Raw genomic sequence first — 20,268 nt, forward strand, 5'->3', positions numbered from 1 at the left:
AATGCACTGTTTTTTTTCACTTTTGTATGAGAAAAAAGTGACGTTTTAGGAAATGTGTTTTAATTTCAGTTGTTCAACATTTAATATCTCTCACTTGTAATAAGTGAGCATATTTACTGTAGAAAATTTATCAGTAAACTTTGAGGGCAAAAAAAATTAAACAAATAAATAAAATAATTGTTTATTAATTGTGATCGAGTTAAAATGTTCAATTAATCGAGATTTTGATTTTGGGCCAAATTGTCCAGCCCTATGTATTGCTGTATTACAATTGGTAAACACAACAAAAGCTGCTGGTGTTTACTGCCTTCTGCATTCAATTGTCTAGTAGTTGCATAGTATAGTCGTTTTTGGAGTACGAGAACATGCTTGTTAAAGTTGTTTACTGCTAACAATGTAGGTAGAGAAACATTTTCCGATGAATCTGTTGCACCAAATAATTCAACATTGAAACAAAAAAAAGGAAAAAAAGACTAACATACATCACATTTTGCTTTTTTTGTGCATAAATGTAGACAACTTTTAGTTACTTCTGTGGAATGCAAGATCAAGCCTGTCCAATTACCCAGAAGGCAATGGACTCAGAGTCCTGTTCTGTTTTCCAGCTTCACTTAGAATGTGTGCAGGGGCTCCATCTGGGTCTGTTTGCCCCCTCTGTTCTCATTATTTACCCCATCACCTCTCAAGCATTCCACTGGATCTGACAGTCCATCCCAGTGCAGGACTAACAGAGGCTCCAGCAGCCATAGAGCTAATGAGCACAGCCCTAATACAATAATTTCACACAACAATCACAGTTTAGCAGAGAATGAGATTATGTGAGATATGACCTGCCGTTTTCCTTTTTAAGAGTAAGCGCATTGGTATAGTGATTAAAGTAGTACTCCAGGTTTAACGCAGTTTGAGATATATTGATGGCATCTATTGCATAAAATGAATTCCCACAAAAAAATAATAAGATATTTTAGGCACTTCATTGAAAGTTTTAAGTAAATTTTACTAACCGGGTGTTATGCCTTAATCTAATTCTTAATTTAGAACACTGTAAGAAATGCTGTTGATGGTTCTTTCCAATCCTGCATGATTAATTATAAAAAAAGCTAGGTTGTTTAACACGTTTAAATCTTTTTAGGTTAAACTTTACCCTATTTGTTTGATTTGTTTGAGCTGCTAGCAAAATACATTAAGACTAGGCATGGGTCGGTTTAAGATACTGACAGTATCCTTGGATAAAAACATCAGTATTTCCCAGTATTGTGATAAGTGCTCTAAAATATATTCTTTTTAAATGTCTGGGTAAAAAAAAAAAAAAAAAAAAAAAATCTTTTTTCCCCTTTTGAACAATTTTTTTTAAATATTTTGAGTAGCATTTAATGTATTTTGGAGCCTTAAACAGGCTAAATAACTCAAATGAATCATTGACTTCTGCTGTCTTCATTAGTTTCAAAAACACAGATTTCTTTATAATTTAAAACGCCATCATGGACATCTTTTTAAAAAATTTTTGCTGGAGATACTGTTGTCCTAAAAACTTTTTTTTTAAATCTTACATATATCGTAGGAATAGAATAGGAAACGATGGTGGCAGTTTTAAAATCTTAACTTTTCCAAACCACGGTATACGTTGAAAATGGTTATTGTCCCATGCCCAATGAAGGCGTTATTCTTTGCTTGACATACTTAAATACTTGACGTACATAAAATAAAAACATCAGTGAATGCACATGCAACAAGTTCAGCCACAAAAATAACTCCCATGCTTTTTCAGCACTAATATTTTTGTTCCTTTATGGCCCATTTCCACTTACTGGGACAATACAGTTCAGTACAGTACAGGTCGTTACGGGTCACCTTTATCAGGCTTATGTTTCCACTGCCAAAATAATACCAATGGTGTGGTGTGTGACAGAAAGTTTCAGTATCATTCTCGCTCAAGAAAAAAGTTGTATGGGTCGTTCACATATAATACAAGAAGCACTTCTCACAAAACACATGCTTTATACACATAAATACTTGTATAAATGTTTTTTTTATAACTTTACTATGAACATAACTTGATTATAACTGCAGACCAATTACCTGCAGCCTACTGTAATGTCTGCAATTATAATAAATAAATAAATAAATGCAACATATATGAACACATACAGACCCTTACAGTCTCCGATATGTTATCAATTACAGAAAAACTACACACAGCATTCATTTAGCACTTATTTGGGTTCAAAAACAACATGCAACATATAGCCTACAGTCAGTGCAAACCTCTCATCTGTATCTTTAATCTTCACCAGCACATGTAACCTCGTTTAGAAAGTAATTCTGAGTTTAAAATAGGCCAACATGTGATGATAATAGTTAAACATGGCCGTTTGATCATGTTTTGGGTTGTCAAAACAATCATTCACTTAGTTTTTTCCGGCTTCTCCTTAGTTTTTTTTGCGCAACACTCTTGCGTTTGTCCGTTTCTAAAAGGATCGGGTGTCAGAAACACAGAAATCACGCATAAGTTATTATCAGCTCAAAGGTTTGTTATTTTTAATATAGATGTATTTGCGAGTGATCACAAGCTCTCTGGAGAAAGTGAAACTGCTCGCACTTTTTAAAACAAAAACAGTACACAGCAGATTTTGTTCTTCTTGGCTTTGTGGCTGGTTATCAAGATAACGACAAGGTTTGTTTGAGCTTAGGTCGACCATGGCTCGTTGGTATATAGTATTACGTGGTATATAGTATTACGATGTAATGTCTTGACTGTGAATTTAAAAATGGTGGTTTCTTTGTTTTCATTCTCTTGCTTGTGTATGCGTAAGTGATGTAAACCCAACTTTTTGGGTGCAAAGTGTACCCAAAAAGTGGTATGGTATGGTTCGCTTTTAGGTAACTTTTGACAGGGAAACAGCCATAAAAGCATGCCGAATCGTATTGTACCCTACTGTACCTCTCAGTGGAAACAGGCCATTAGGTTCGTACCGTTAGATTGCTACAAGCGAATGATGCACAAAAAGAAAGCCCAGCTCCTTACTCAATATTTTGTTTTAGTTGCAATTACATAAACATACTGAAATAAAAGTCTTAGTAATACTGTGAGTATTAGCCAATTTTTACAGTAAAATACATTTAGTGCTGGTGCAAAATGTTACAATCTGACTGTAATTATTCGGTTAAAAGTGTAATACTGCATTTTTTAGGTTTAAGATTTTACAAAGACAATACTGTAAATTGGATATACAGTTTTTTTTTTTTACTCAAAAACATAAGCAACTCTAAAATAATGTTTGCTTCTTGTGTACATCTTATGTCCAATCTATATTAGACAGTTTACAGATAAACCATTAATCTGTATTAATCTTTATTTTTGGTTCTTCAATGTAACCTTTTTCACTGTTGGTGAAAAAAAAAACCCTATAAAATACCTTTAAGAAGAGCTTAAAGTTCGTGCCATTTTCTCCGTATAATGAAAGTGTGTGTAAATGAAAGTCTTTATGGAGTTCAAATTACCTGAACCTCTCTCTCTCATCTCAGTATCTTGGACCATAACTCCACTCTTTCCTCGCCCTCTCCCTCTTTTGGCTCCCTTGCTCTTTAAAATGTTACTTGAACATTAGCATCACAACATTGCAATAATGGATCCACATGCAGACAGTCTCTCCTCTGTCACGCAACCAGCAGTAAGGTTCAGTGGCAGGCTATTGTGAGTCAGGTTTATTTTATATGGAACACATGTCTATTAATGACAGACACAAAGCACGCGTGGTTTGGCTGCCCACAATATTGTGGGAATGATTACAGGGGACTGGGGGAGGGTGCCTTGACATTAGCGTTGCTTTTGATCATGCTGTTCACCAAGGTGGCGCTGAGGAAACTCAGAACCGATGCTGGCAAAGGTTTAGATGCTAAAAGGTTCCCACACATGGCAAAGGGAAATGGAGGCTCTTGTGTGAAGCCTCAATACAATAATTGGAGTTGGTGGGTACCCTGGCACAAAACGAATAGTGACAGTATAATGCCAAGCAAAACAGTTGTTTTTAAGCAGCGTTCGTTACAGAAAGGATGTTAGTAGTTTTGCAGAATTCCATTCTTGCTTTTGCTAAGAGGCTAGATAACTTCAGTTCCCAACCAAGAAATTTCTTAGCTTTTTTTTACCATGTGAAATCAAAATTCATACTGTTTGTTTTGAGTGTTTAGCATGCATTGTTATTCTTTAGGCCAACAATTAATCAATGCAAGTTAATCCACTAAAAAAAAAAGAGTTTGTTTTGATAATCTTCAATCAAAGTCTAACATTTGCTCACACATTTGGATTAGTAGTCCTTCTCTATTGACGTCCGTTGGATGGCTTCAACCACACTTCTCTTACCGTTAGTTTGCTACAAGTGAATGATTCCCAAAAAGAAAGCCTAGCCCCCTACTCAATGGCTGTTTCTCAATTCAAAGAGTGCAGAGAACGAACTTGCGGTCTTGTGAAGACCACTGGAACACAGAATGCGTCCAGTGAGAAATGAGATGCTGTGTTCTTCCTGATAGTCACATGACCTTCACACATACAGTATTTAATGGACAATGATTTAAACATTTCAGCATTCATACAATGAGTTAATGTTTTTTTTTCCTTTCAATATATATATAACGTAGTCAGAATTATTAACTCCCTGAATTATTAGCGCCCCTGTTTATTTATTTTTTTCCCCAATTTCTGTTTAATGGAGGGAAGATTGTTTCAGCACATTTCTAAGCATAATAGTTTTAAAAACTTATTTTCTCTTTGTCATGATGACAGTAAATAATATTTGAATAGATATCTTTCAAGACACTTCTATACAGCTTAAAGTGATATTTAAAGGCTTAACTAGGTTAATTAGGTTAACCAGGCAGGTTAGGGTAATTAGGCAAGTTATTGTATAATTATAGCTTGTTCTGTTGATTATTGGGAAAAAATTAGCTTAAAGGGGCTAATAATTTTGTCCCAAAAATGTTTTTTTTTTTAATTAAAAACTGCTTTCTTCTAGCCGAAATAAAACAAATAAGACTTTCTCCAGAAGAAAAAATATTATCAGACATAATGTGAAATTTTCCTTGCGCTGTTAAAAATCATTTGGGAAATATTTAAAAAAGGAAAAAAATCAAAAGGGGGCTAATAATTCTGACTTAAACTGTATATATATATATATATATATATATATATATATATATATATATATATATATATATATATATATATATATATATATATATATATATATTAAAACCTTAGAAATATACTTTGCACATAATACAAATAAACAGATTGTAGTATGAATTTGTGCAAATAAACACCCCTAATCTGTTTTTTTTTGCCTCTATTTTAATGCCTCTATTAAGATTTCATGGTAATGTTTACTTTTACCATCTAATTTAGGGAAACTCCTGAGATAAATAAGCTACATCTCTGAACTTTAATAAACCTATATAAAATACTGCGCTTCCCACCTCCTTTATTCAGCCACAATGACTTCTGGGACTTTTAGAGCAAGTTCGGTGCTCAAGTCTGCATCGGTGCATCCTCCATAACAAGAACGAAATCCAGGTACTTTCACACATCCTCCAATCTTGCAGCCTTGAGTTTTGGAACTGAACTTTGGAGGTTGGTGATGACATTACACGAGAACACAAGGCAATACTCAAAAGGCAATAAACAGGCAATATTCTGTGTCATGCGCAAGTACATCAACATACTGAGATAAGTCTGAGTAACTTTTGTTTTATATGGACAATAAATGCGTTTCATTCAAAGCCACTTTTACTACTCATCAGTTATTTAATAGTGACCTGTGTTAAAAAAAATTTTTAAAGGAGTGGTCCACCACAATATCATATTTGAAACTTTAGTTGATGTGTAATGTAAAGCACTCTTTGAATCTAAGGGTGCTTTTACACCCAAGACTTTTGTTCCAGAACACACTTCGATTGGCATATGTGAATCCGGCAAACACACTTGGATCCACGCCAAAACAATCAGTCTGAGATAGTCTAAATGGGGTGGCCTCGGCTTGATTGAAATGAACTCTGGAGTGGATCGATTGTAGTGGGAAAGCAATAGCATCCGAGTCAGGCTATATCACAGTGTATTATGGATATTTAATAGGCATATATGGCTATATGAAGAGAGAATTATGAGTAGGGCGAGATGTCATACCTACCTGTAAATGTGCATTTTATTTCAAATGCGAAAGTGAAAGCATGCTAAACTTTTAACGAGAGCTGTTTATCCGTTAGAAAAAAATGACCGAACAGCAGTCTTGGTTTATCTGTTATTTGTCTCTATAATGTAAAGTCTATAATGCATAAGCCAGCTGCTATGTATGAGAAAGTCTTACCTCTGATCTATATTTAGTAACGTCTGTGTCACTGTTCAAAATGAGAGGGCAGCTTTTCGCTTTTATTGTCTAATTGCTCATCGCCTTAAATTAAAATAAGGACGCATGACAGCTGAGCAGGACTCTGCAAAATAAACCGTGAAACTCTGACCAATGTGCAGAGAGTTTACTCAAGTGACTTGTTTTAGCTCTTTTGGTCCATTTCGAAACTTTGCCATGTGAAGGCGAACCGCGCCAAGAACAAAAAGCAAGATTGTAACAATTTTAATCCCTGTTTCGGAACGAGAAAAGATCCACAGGTGTGAAAGCACCCTAGGACGCTTAAAGTTCAATGCATAGGGAGACAATGGCTTTTACAGAGTTAGCTTAGCAAAATCTACAGCGAACAAAGTTTGGGGACTACAAAAAATACATTCGAGTTAATGGTGTTATAAAGCCTTCAGATAACGCACATACACCCGCACAGCGAAGAGGTGTAGTCAGAGGCGCTGTAATGTTATAACAGAGATACTTCCTGGTGATGTGGAGCTGATCTGCGAATCACAGAACATAATGTTAGCTGACCAATCAGAGGGTGGGTCTTCAGAGGAACTAAGAAATAGGACAGTCATTTTCATGTTAGCTGAGTATATGAAAGAATAATGTGATTTTGTACAAATAAAGCATAGGTACAGGTTGCTTTGCACCCCATAAACATAACCAAGCCTTAAAAATACACTCTGGACCACCCCTTTAAGGCTAAAAGTACCTCCTTGCCCATTTTAGAAAGTCTTAAAACAAGGGGCGGTTCAGTCCTAAACATTTGTCTATAAGTATTTTCATAGCATTTTAGCAGAAAAATAACTCCTTAAACAGTGAACCATTAGAAAAAGTGAATAGGATGACTAAATAAGTAATACTAATTCACAAACTATTCTTTTTGCGGTTTTAAGCAATCTGCTTTAAGTTGGAATCTAAACATTTGAAAACTATTTTAACACACTACGTTTTTAACTAGTTTAATTTGCTTTCATTTATGTTTTTTTGGTGTTTAACATTTATTTCAAATTGTACAAACAATTATATTAGCAAAATTGCAATTTAAGCATATATATGTTTTGTAAATACACATTTATTAAGACCAAAATATTTAATAATAATTAATTTTTTCAAACATTTTTACAGAATTATTTTCCAACAAAACACATTAACTTAACTTACATTTGAAGAACATCTTTATTTAATGTCTAAAACACTATAATCAAGAAACATTATTTTTAGAATGCAATTGTTCTCTTAGCCTGGCAACATATTATCATTTTTATAACTAAATCTCCGACAGAGAATCCTTGGTTGATAAAAGCCAATCACTGTGTGCATAGTAATCATGTTGGCATCATCCATACCAACAAGGTTGACCCTGCCCTTACTCTTAGATTAAAACTTATCTATAATCCTTAATAAAAGTTTGTCTCAGCAGCTTTGTGAACAGAAAGCTCTTGGCTAAAAGCTTTTTACTGTTATTTAGGAGAACTCTTAGTGGTGAGATAAAATGTTTTGTGACTGGCCGTTGATCTTGGCGACTTCTAGAGCATTTTGTAGCAGATTTGTGATGTAATTCTCTATTTCCTTGAGCACTTTTGCATAGGATTGCTATAACATTCGAAGTAACTGTTGAAGTGTTTTGTCACAGAATGTTTTCATGTGGGGTTTTACTTTCGAGTTCTAGTACTAAATTTGCAATACTGAAGGGTCAATAACAAATAAAAATAGGGAATGGGATATAACGATTCAATACAGTGAAAAGTTGTATAAATGTAAAGTTGTGCTTTCATCGATTAGATCCTAATTTGTTTGGCATCTTAACTGGTTTTTATCATCATATTTAAAAAAAGTTTCTACTAGTTTTATCACTAGTTAACAATGTCAAAGAAATCGAGAAATCTACTAAAAACATATTTTATTTTTAACACAATCTGAGACATGTACTGAATGTATTCACCAATGCATACTACATCTCACAGCAATTCATAGATTTTTGGTTTAGTGGCTAATTCGGATAAATTTGATCTCATTGTATGATCTCATTTCTGCAGTTTACCATGGATTTGCTCATTCCCCAGTGATGATTGGAATTAGGGGTGGGGTTAATCCGCAAAGAAAATTATATTATATTGTACATGCTCTCACCATGCTTGTCATTGTAAAGCCATATATACAGTTGAAGTCAGAAGTATTAGCCGCCCTGAATTATTAACTCCTGTTTATTTTCTCAAATTTCTGTTTAACAGAGAGAAGATTTTTTCAACATATTTCTAAACATAATTGTTTTAATAACTCATTTCTAATACCTGATTTATTTTATCTTTGCCATGAGGACAGTAAATAATATTTGACTAGATATTTTTCAAGACACTTCTATACAGCTTAAAGTGACATTTAAAGGCTCAACTAGGTTAATTAGGTTAACTAGGCAGGTTAGGGTAATTAGACAAGTTATTGTATAATGATGGTTTGTTCTGTAGACAGTCGGAAAAAAAATTTTGCTTAAAGGGGCTAATAATTTTTGGGAGGGGGGTAATAATTCTGACTTCAACTAGATATTTTTGAAATGTTTAAATCTGATTAAAGAATCTGAATGAAGAACCAATCTTTTTTTCAGACTAAAAGTATTTACTTAAAACTATAACGTTTCAATGTTGCCTTTAAACAAAAATTAAGCAAATATATTTATTAAAATAATATTTTAGTCACAGAGCAACTTTTGAAATGAAAAGGTAATACATTAAAACGCATGCAAAATATTGCAAAATTACAAACTACAACATTTCAGCAAAATTGTATATGTTGTATATGATTTTTGATATTTTTTAAACTGTTGTTTCCTATTTTTTCCCTAACATTTAAATTTGGGCTACTAATTGTTGAATCATCACTGTAAGTTATTTTGTTAAATTAGTTTTAAATTTGGCTTCAGTACTGACTAAACTAATGTTTATATACAAATATGATATTGTAAAGCATCCTGTAAATATTCATTTAAATTATTCATTTAAATTAGAGATTTGTGAGTTGTGTACTGAATATACAAACAGAAGATATGAGAATAACAACTAAGAATTCTTTTCACCTAAAGATTAATAGATTTTATCAGGTTACTTCATTAGTTATGTTGTTAAATTAGTTCCAGCTTTGGTACTGATTATGTACACAAACATCTTATTGTATAGCATCCTGTAGAAAGTGTTGACTTATAAGAGAGACCTGTTAGGGGTGTGCTCATTTATGCTGAGCACTATATACTGTATGTTGGATTAAATTTAACAAAATAGCTTAAGATTATGTTAAAGTTAGCACAGCTCAATACACATGTAAGGTAATAATATTAAATAAAATTGCAATCATAAAGAAAGATCAAGAAAACCATTAAAATATTAGATTTAGTCGAACATTTAAAGTTTAGATTTTTATTTTTTGCAACTCATTAGAATTGAAAGGTACAATATTTTTATTCTAAAATATGATAGGTGACCGGACTTTAATGAATATAATTTAATTAAGATCGGAGTTACATAGAGACTGTATTCCCAAGCAAACACAATAGTTAAAGTAATGTTTAAAGTATGTTTGAAAACACAAGCAGGGCTAAAAACATTTACTAATTTTGAAGGCTAAAAACTAAAGCTACATTTTTGAATGTATGACCAAAAACTCTGGCCTTGCATGTTGATATACGGAGCTTTAAGCCATTTTTCTTAAGAGACTCAGTAGGCTAAACTGTAATTGGTTTCCAACTCAAAATGAAATCATTTGATGTTTTGGTTATCAAATATTGTTAAATTGACATCATTAGTCCCATGTGGCTTAGTCAAAAGCTGCTGGTCTAAATAAATGTGCAAACTATACTGTCAGATTTGCATACATTACAAATAAACAAAAACAAAAATGGTTAGAGGTTTCCTTGAATCTGACAGTAATCACTTCGAAAAAGCTGAACCATCTAATGCCATTGACTAATTTGTGACTGATGCATATGTATTTATTTTTACATGTAAGTATTTAAATGTAACTTTATTACACATGGAGAATCAAAAGTCATATTGTTCTCTAAATATTAACACATCTTGGTGAACAATTTGAATAAATGCACAAACAGCTGTTTAAAATCATACTAAAACAAATAAACTTTCCCAGTGATGGGTTGCGGCTTCAAGGAAAGCGTAAAACGTGCTGCATAAGTTGGCATTTCATTCACTGTGTCGACCCCAGATTAATAAAGGGACTAAGTTGAAAAGAAAATGAATGAATGAATGAATGAATGAATGAATGAATGAATGAATGAATGAATGAATGAATGAATGAAAACAAATAAACCTCCAATAAATATGTTACATTACTTACCAGCAGAGGGCGATATGATTTTAAAAACTGTGATAACCTACACTTCAATCATAAGAATAGCAGGCAGTCTATGCATTTAGTGTGGGTAATGCAAATGCATTAAGCACAGAAATTTCAAATAATCAAAAGACCCTTAAACTATACACATTACGACAGTCATACTTTTCCTTGTTTGGTTATCAGTAGCGTAATTACATAACCTGAAGCAGTGCTTGATGATCACTCGGTTGAAGGTAACAGATTTTTTTTCCCACAGAAAAATCTAACGTCGTTAAAAGTTAAAGCACAGTTTAAGGTTATCAAATGTTTCATAATTTAGACTTATGAACGAGTTTCTGTCAGTAATTTTCAGGGTGTCAGAAGCTACACGCTTACAAAATATAGCTACCAGATAGACTTACAAAACATACCATTGAGTAGTTGTTATAGTAATGAATAATAATCAAATTATAATATGCATACTGATATTTAACTTCTGTATGTGGTAAATTAACTAACAGTGTACCTAGGTTTTAAGCACAGGAATTTGCCGTGTGTAGAGCTGAGAGGGATAGACATGCACTCATTCTTCAGTTGTGTGGGACTCTTCTGAGGCGGCTATTGGAGCCAAGTGATCAGTCATTGACTAATTGTTTCAGACAAACATTTTTTTCTCCATGAGAGTACAAGGTCGAGAATTTGGCTCTGTTAATTGGACGTAACAGAATGTAACAATGGGCTCTCAATAAAACGAGTTTTGTGATTATGGTTTTAGAAAGAGAAGAAAAGAGGCGAGGGGGCTCTCTAATTACCAGCCAGGACTCTGGAGATCCCGTCAGCCATTGTGCGCGGGTGTGCAGAGGCTGTGTGGCCGGCAGGCAGGCGACAGGCGCCGGATTGTGGACAAAGGACTGTCTGCTGCTGAGGCTGTGAGGCGTCCCCGACGCAGCGATTAACCCTTCCACCAGGACGGTGACATTTTTTATCGACTCTCTGTCCTCCCCCACCCGTGGAATAATGGTACAGTAGAGATGTAACAGGTGACTAAGTTGCACAGACGACGAATACTAAACTATAGTCCTAACCCACAAACAACACCTTGTACCCTTTTGCTCCAAGTTGTAAACGAGTTCTTATGAAATCAAGGATGGAAAAGTTTTGAAAAGATTTCCAACCTCTGTCTAATTTTTACTTTACCACATAAAGCAGTATCTAATTCATGCGTTAAGAACCTTTAACGTCCATGGTTTCATTCGACAAAAGGTTCTGCAATGTGGAAGTACTTTCGGTTAATCAAAATGCTCTCCAGTCTCTTTTTTACACTTTGCAAAAAGGTTATTTGTGGAACCTATTTTTCCTTATTACTGTGAAACCCCGATTTGGATTTTAAAAGAGCGACTTTATAAACATTTGATTTTAATTTTAATTGATTTGTCTCAACTACGCTATTTTGTCAGTAAACTACATCCCTGATCAACAGATGGCGCAGCTGCATCAGATTTAGCTTCTGATAACTGCAAAACGTCGACCTATGTGTTTAGTCAGCACACACGCTGCATTTTATTTAATCAAGTGAGTAAAATGTTTGATAGGCCTATACATTTTCACAAATATTTTAGAATTCCAGTATCACGCAACAAAAAAGCATACGAGATTAATGCATCTCGTAGCGCTAAGACTGAAAAATGACGATTTAGCCTTCTGAACATAGCGGCAGTCTTATTTGCACTGCCTCGTTTTTACAGACAATATGCATCCTCAAATTCACATAAATGAACTGATACAACGAACTAAAACACTTTCGTTTTATTTAAACCGAGAGAATGCAACAAAAACGATCATTTACCCGAAAATCCAGCACCTAGATGTTTAAACATAGGTCTCATAAGACTGCACATGACCTTCTCAATGCGAGATTATAAAGAAACCTGAGTTTTCCTTGTCTATGGACCATCACTGAGTTTAAACATCTTTTGTTGAATTTAGCTATAAATGTGATAGCTCTTAATTGTCACCAGAGATTTAAATTTACAGTGGCTTTACTTTATAGCCTATCTTTCAGGATACCACAAACATAACACATTCGTTTTCCTGCTATCAAGCGCTAGATAATGTTCATATTTGTAAATGGTAAAATATATAAATGTAACAAATCAAGACCTTATAGTATTTACACACCAATGTACAGTTTAGAATAAATTAAAATTCTTCTCATTCAGTCCATTAACCTTATTTACATACGTGTTTTAGCCTACTTTTATTAGCTATTATAAATAATAAAAAAAAACAAGTCCCAGACAAGCAATTTAAACGTAGATCATTCTCAGTTGTTTTCGCATTGCTGCGTTTACGGTCCTTTTTAAAATACTCAGAAAAGTGTGGTTCTAAAAGGTTTTCAATATAGATGAATACTTAATACAAAGAGTCCAGAAGTTTTGCGCTTTATGTCACAATATGTCTTTGCCAAATCAAAGACGTTCCTTCTTTATAATTAGCAATGTAGATCCAAAAATGGTGCGTAACAAGTTCTAATCGAATTCCAGAAATGGGCCCATAGAATATGTTCCGATGTCTGAACCATATCTTCAAACGGCAAACTGTATCTTTTCACTGAATTATAGTTAGGAAGTTAGAAAGAAATCGTCGGTGGTTGTGGTATCATGGAGTCACTTTGGTGAAACACTACGAGGTGATGCGTCTCTGTGTTTCTCCAGTCCGCTGACTAATCTTTGTATATTCTGCAGTTCATTAATGGAATCCTTCCCTGACGATTTAGGAGATCCCGTATTCTGGCCGTTTCCGGTTTTATGGCTGTGGTGCTCTGACATAGGACTGCTCTCCCTGCTGCCTGATTTTGATGACTCTGATTCCGCACTCATAGTGCTTGGTATGCCGGTAGTGAGCAGACCGGAGCTCTGCGAAAAAGACATTGGGATCTGATAAGGGCTGAATCGCAACCTTGGCCGCGTGTTATTGAGAAAGGGGTTCCGACTGAGAGAGGACGCGGCGCTGCCTGCGGGGAGAGCAGAGGCCGCTGCAGCTGCAGCCGCCATGTAGGTGTATGGGTAGGGAAGCAATCCCCCGAACGTTGGCATGGAAATACCCTGAAATGAAAAAAAAATAAGATAAGTCATTATCAAACGAAATTGGATAAATGAATATTAGACAACCGCAGTCAATTCTTTGCACATTTACTGAGTAATAAAATAATGTACAATATTGTTACCAATTATAAACAAATTCAAATTCACTAAATTCAAATTCAGCTTTTAAACTTTTTTTCAGATGTAATATTGTCAGAAAACAAATAGAACAGTCTGAGGCTCAGAAATATCTATTTCTACTAAATATGCTAGAGATTAGAAAATATCTATTAAAATATTTCATTGTTATCTATAATGATATTGCATATCATAAAAATATCATACCTGAGATGCAAGCATATGTTGTGATAGGTGGAATGGGAAAGGATTGGGTGAGCTTGTACTCTGAGAGGAGAGGCTGCCATTCTCTAGTCCACTTGCTCCAGACATTGAGGCTAACAAGTGTCCCATGCCCATGGTTGAGAAAGCACTGGGAGTCATAGCAAATTGCCCGGGGTGAAATAAGAGTGATTGTCCTGAACTCAGTGGGTTAAAGAAATGTTGATTGTGTAAACCAGAGAGGGCTAGACTTTGCAAGTGACTTGCGCTGAAATGTGATGGGTTCTCTGTTTGAACCATCAGAGGAGAAAAGCCATCTTTGACTGTGCTCATGCCTACAGAGTCTGCTTCCTTTTTGGAGGAATCTTGATCTTTCACATTTCTAGCATCCAGTTTGTCCTTGTCCAAGTGTCTGATGCTAAAGGCAGAGTCATTCTCTTTCCTCGAATCTGAGTAGTCCCCTTTCTTTTCTAGGTTCAATCTGTCCTTGACTCTGTCCTCGCAACGTGGGCTGAATGGTGATTGTGGTCTCTGTTCTGGACTACTGACTCTGATCATTCCATCATCGTGCTGGTCAAGTTCATTGTCACTTTCATTGAAGTTTTTGTCTTCTGGAAAAACAAATGTTAGGCACATCAGATTTTAAAAACCAAAGGAGTTGTTCCTTTATTAAGTTACATAGTTATTTCCACTCCTTAAATAACACACCAACTTGCATCTGTTTAATTACTCCCATTGATTATACAAGGATGGATGAAATGTGCTTTCCGTGCCAATTACTTCCTTCCTCTTCCACGGCACAATGAGTGTGATTTCATGAAATGTTTGACATTTGGGTAGTCTGAAGGAAACATTTTAATGAGCTCTTAATTGCTTGAGATGAAATTCAGAAGAAAAATTAGCTGACCCAATGCATGAGACATTCTCTCCATGGCACTTTTTTGTATATCATGAACTTAAGATGTGGCTTGAAGATTAATAACTCAGTGAGTGATCCTACTCTCATAGGAATTCAATAGGTATTGTCTTTTTTAGCAAATTTTTACAAATATCAGTTTGTTTCCATATATGTATCTAGTTATATTTTGTGCATTACTTACCAATGCATTCTACTAACCAAACTTATTCCCAGCAAATTTCATATCATCATTCAGTATAAAACATAGTCATAACTTGCTTAAATTTATGTAAAGCATATGTATAAAAAAATGATCAGTTAAATAACAGGAATACAATTCATATTTTGCACCCAAACACATTGTGCTAAATAGTGCAAATAGTAAATTAAATAGTAAATTAAAAAGGGTAATGTTATATTTAGGCATGACAGTGCTAAAAAAACTAAGGCAAAGGCTAAAATATTTTATTAATAAAGATTAACTGCATTGCAAAACTTATAAAAAGAATCCACACTTCACAGTATTATAAGGTTCTTATAACATTGTTTAGCCTATAGGACAGGTATTATTAAAAGTAACAGACTGGATAAACACATGCAATTACAACAATAATTGAATGGGCTGCCAGGTTAAGTTGAAAGACTATGAAATTATGAAAGCATTTTCTATAAGTTTAGTTCGATGTCTCTTTACCTAATAATAATAATAATAATAATAATAGTAATGATAAATTAGTTTAATGTAGTTAACTTTAATTGTTAAGGTAGATAAAGTATGGTGGAAATAATGCGAGAAACCAGATACTGGAAAACACCAGGCAGACGGTTCAAGAAGACTGTAACTAAATAACAGCTGGATGTAAACAATGACTCCGTAAACATATCAATCAATTTATTCTCTTTCAGTAGCTTTGACTTAAAAGACAAGATTTAAAAATAATTTGGTTCGGGTCTTATTTAAAATAAATAAATAGAATAATAGCAGTAATTATTTTAAAATACCGAACAAAATTATTCTTCATTATAAAACTTTAATCGAACGCATGGTTGTAAATGCCAAGAAAAAAACTTCGAACGCGTTAATTGTTGGAATTAAGAAATAGCCTGAATATGATCAACATTAAAGACTAAATTACAAAAATTTCAAGTGACATTGCAAAGCATGCCTTTACCTCTAGATCTGGTAAATTTCAGTGGACTTGTTGCTGGTCCAGTCGGTGAGTGAACTGAATCTCTCCCAGTAGTTTGTTCGCAAGATGAGTCGTCCGAATCTCCTCCATCTCGATCTACTTTGCATTGATCATCATACATGCGCATTGAAGGCATGGCTAATTGTTTTCTGAAATTTAAACTGAAATCGGTTTACTGTAATAACCAAATATTTGTGTTTTGAACATATTAAATCGTTCATAACAATATTTAGCAAAATACCTTTTTTCTCTTCTTCCATTGCCAGTGTCTCTGAATCCTTTTGCAAATGGATTATTATCGATTTTCAGTTGTGTGATCTATAATAAAAAAAGTGAAATCACATTTAGGTCATTACATTTGATCATGCTTTCATTGAAATGAGATATATTAAATTAACAGAACATTTTTTTCCTGTGGCTGCAATTTGTTGTTTAAATAAGTTCAAATTAAACAAATTATCTAATTAAATAATAAATAAAAACGTGGCCTAAAGCATGTCCTGATTTTTCTACAACGGCTGGCTGAATTGTATTGTGAAAGATTGCCAATTTATAATTAGTCTAAATAATCAAAAGTAATCGTTCATTCGAATTCATTGTGTTGTTACCATCACATTTGACTTTTGTTTTTTCACATTTGATCGATATTCTCTAGCTTCTCAAGTTCCATACAGGCAAGCATTGTGTCCGTTATCAATAAATGGCCTGTATAACGTTAGTATATTATTGTTAGTTTTCTGTTGTCAATAATTTGACTACAAATAACTGAAAAACAAAAACATCATAAAAGCCAAATAAAAACACACTTTTTAAGCTACGTTTAAGTACTCCAACTTACCTTGTCATTCTGATATGCAGTGACAGCTATAAAATCGGTCTCGGGGAATACATATGTCCTGAAGGTGCTATAAGGAAGCTTCAGAATGTCGTTGGCTCTAACGATATGAAACCTGGGTTGGTATTTGTGCATTGAATTTAGAATAGTCTGAAAGAAAATAAAATAAAGTTATACGGTCAATAAGAAAATCAGCGACATCAAAACACTTAAAAAGAGACAAAACACTAAATGTCGGCGACTGCTGTGTTTTATGTATCTTTATAATGTGATCTTGGAGGTGATTGCTGAGACAGGCCTTTAGTGTATAATCTTTGTATTATTATTATTATTATTATTATTATTATTATTATTATTATTATTATTATTATTATTATTATTTTGTATTTTCGGCCCTTGTTTTAGGCTATAGCTAAAATAGATTGCATTGCAATTTAAATATTTTGTATGTTAGAATATCGTAAGTAACAAAAATTACATTTGAGACAGCTTTTCATTCATGCTTCATTTAGTCAACACTTCCTAAAACATGCTAAAAATCCAAATGCACCCCAAAATGTCCAAAGACCATAGCGTAATTTCCCAATCATCTTTGCTTCTTGATCATAGATAACCCAACTTTATTCACCGTATCCCCTTTGTTGTTCTTGCAATGAATGGAAATTACATAATAAGAAAATAGGAAGAGTTTCTAATAACACATTTAGATTTACATACAAGAAAAAAGTAACTTACAAATCCATGTTTATCCGAAATATTGTTGGTGAGCTTGAGTTTATGGAAAGCAACAGGTTTTGCCATCCACTGTTCACCAGTAGCCGGGCTATCTGGGTGAATGTACATTCGTTTGGGCATCTCCGGATCGGCCTTTCCTGCGACCATCCATCGAGAGTTGTGAAATTTGTACCGACAGTCATCCGCCGCAACAATATCCATCAAAAGTATATACTTGGCTTTTTTGTCCAGGCCGTTCACCCGCACCTTGAACGGAGGAAACATTCTCCTATGGACGAAAGAGATATGATGGTGGGTCTGGGGCCGAATTTATTTAACATTTTTAGAAGACATTAAATAAATTTCTGATTGGATATAAATGCAAATAACTAATTTAACTATACCTTTCCCGTTATAACCATAAATAAATAAATAGCCAATGTTTTGCTTGTTTGGCAAAGGGCAAAACATGGCTATTTATTGTTTATATAAACATTTACCGACTATATTTACAAAGTTAAAAGAATTTTTTACATCTTTATAATTCATGTAGACTTGTTATTTAGACATGCTTGTCGATAAAATATCGAAATAAATTTATAAATTAATAAAATGTAGCCTACCAGCTAATAGTTGTTGTTTATTTTCACTTAAACACGTTCCCATCGTTTACAGAAAGATTTTGGTTACATTGGTTCAGAAACATTAGTCTATTTATATATTAGTGTTTTTATTTAATAGCCTAATAGATCGCATATAAATTTTATTTGAATACTGTCATGAATATATGCTATGTGGAACAATTCTTAGTCTACTCTCTTAAGAGGCTTCGATGCTATGTCAGCATCCAGTACATCTGAATTTTAACCGAGCAATATTTTATAATGTAAAGTATATTTTACGATAAAATAGACCCAACTCTTCGCAGAGTAATATAATAACATCACCCTATGCAGCATTCAATAGGTTAAATAATGTAAAGACCTTACCTTCCTGATTTAGTGATGACCATTTCTGTTCCAATTTTGTGGAATTGATCCCAAAGCTCCTTAGCTTCTAATGTAACTTTAGGATCGTCCTCAACATCCTCCTCTGGCTCGAGACCCTTGAAAGAGCGCAGATGAGCCGCCTGGTGGTGATGTCCAAGCGCCGCGTGTAAACCAGCTTCAGCCGCACCGGAGAGCGCATGATCCGCCAGCGGTTTACTGAGACCCGGTGGTAAAGTGAGCGCTGGAAAGAACGAAGGTTGAGCCGCCGCAAGGAAAGCTGACATGGGAAAGTCGGCCGGCCTGTGCGCGTGAAAAGGGTGATAAGCCATAGCGTTCGCTGTGAAAACTGGATCTCTCATCGGTGCATCCAAAAAGCCAGATGAATGTATAATATTCTAAAAAAAGAATTGCGCCTGTAAAAACAACTCGTAAGTCCGACTGACTGTCGCTCTCTTGCCACTGAAAGCCAGTGTTGATTTCACAGTAGTTGAAGAGGACTGGTAGGAAATGTCACTACCATTTGAGTATGTCCAGTTGCAGCACAGTGATAATATCCTTCAAAAGAGCAATATTGACACTTCGGTTCAGATTTACAGTTTTCCTGCTGCAATAGTCTCAAGATTTAAAGCAGCCCCAAAATCAAGGATGCGTAAGTCACGAGCACTGTTGAAGAATTGGAGGTTCTTCCCTGACCACTGTGTAACTGTGTCTGTCTTACATGCCCCTTCTCACTGGATCTCCGCACTAATGAACCAGACCGTCTTGATTGCCGATTTTACGCATTCTGGACCAATTGTAGAGCTTCATAGGCGTGGTTTTGACAGCTCCAGCCAAGATCGTGGAAGGGGGGTTGACTGGAAGGTGTCGGAAGCATTTGCAGTAAGAAAACATGTCAACAGAATAAAATATTAACCAATGACAGAGTAAGGATCTGGAAACCCCACCCCCGCATAACCTAACTGAAGAACGGTCATCTGGCTGTAGGCAGCCGTGTAAGAGAGTGCTTCTCCCGGCTTGTGTTTCACCAGTATAAGAACCGTGTGCTTTCTGTAAGCTCCAATGCTAAACTTTTAGAAAATGCATTTAAAGTTGTATGTGACTAACATACAAAAAATATTTAATGTCGATTTAGTGTCGCTGTTTTAAACATTTTGGAAATATATAGCAGCAACCCACATTTCACGGATAACAAAATAATTCTAGACAACAAATGCAGTTATTTGTGTTTACGAAGACCTTAAACCGACCGAATGTAATATTTTACAGTACTATATTCGCCTATTTTTTACCCTAGCGATCTTCCGTACATTGGTTTCAGGATGTGGGATACTCGTAAAAGCAGGGCGCATTTAAAAGCGAAAATAAAGAATTTAGAGGGAATAACGAGCTGTCACATAGCCTTTTTTCCAATATACGCCTGCAACAAACTATCGATGAATCGATCCTTGATAGAGACATTGTGTATTTTATTGTAGCAAATAATTGTATATTCATCTTTTTTCATT

General features: G+C 34.6%; 1 protein-coding gene and 1 long non-coding RNA gene across 8 annotated transcripts in view; one reads left to right on the forward strand and one right to left on the reverse strand.

Annotated features, from left to right (window-relative positions):
• The window catches only part of LOC141385627 (uncharacterized), a 42,451-nt gene that overhangs the window by 21,034 nt on the left and 1,149 nt on the right, over positions 1-20,268 (forward strand). For 3 of the 6 annotated variants that reach the window (XR_012406390.1, XR_012406392.1, XR_012406394.1), the window contains one exon: positions 11,491-11,755. The exons of the other annotated variants lie outside the window; for them this stretch is intronic. This is a non-coding gene — a long non-coding RNA (uncharacterized lncRNA). The remainder of the gene's footprint in view (positions 1-11,490; positions 11,756-20,268) is intronic. 6 annotated transcript variants of the gene reach the window in all.
• tbx2a (T-box transcription factor 2a) lies at positions 12,327-19,522 on the reverse strand. Of its 2 annotated transcripts, none has more exon segments than NM_001102384.1 (7): positions 12,327-13,819; positions 14,144-14,748; positions 16,208-16,374; positions 16,467-16,543; positions 17,064-17,210; positions 17,796-18,063; positions 18,764-19,522. In NM_001102384.1, coding segments are annotated over 7 exon segments (2,061 nt in total). In that variant the 5' UTR covers positions 19,123-19,522; the 3' UTR covers positions 12,327-13,381.

The sequence above is a fragment of the Danio rerio genome, chromosome 5, assembly GCF_049306965.1.
Source record: "Danio rerio strain Tuebingen ecotype United States chromosome 5, GRCz12tu, whole genome shotgun sequence".
Classification (NCBI taxonomy): domain Eukaryota; kingdom Metazoa; phylum Chordata; class Actinopteri; order Cypriniformes; family Danionidae; genus Danio; species Danio rerio.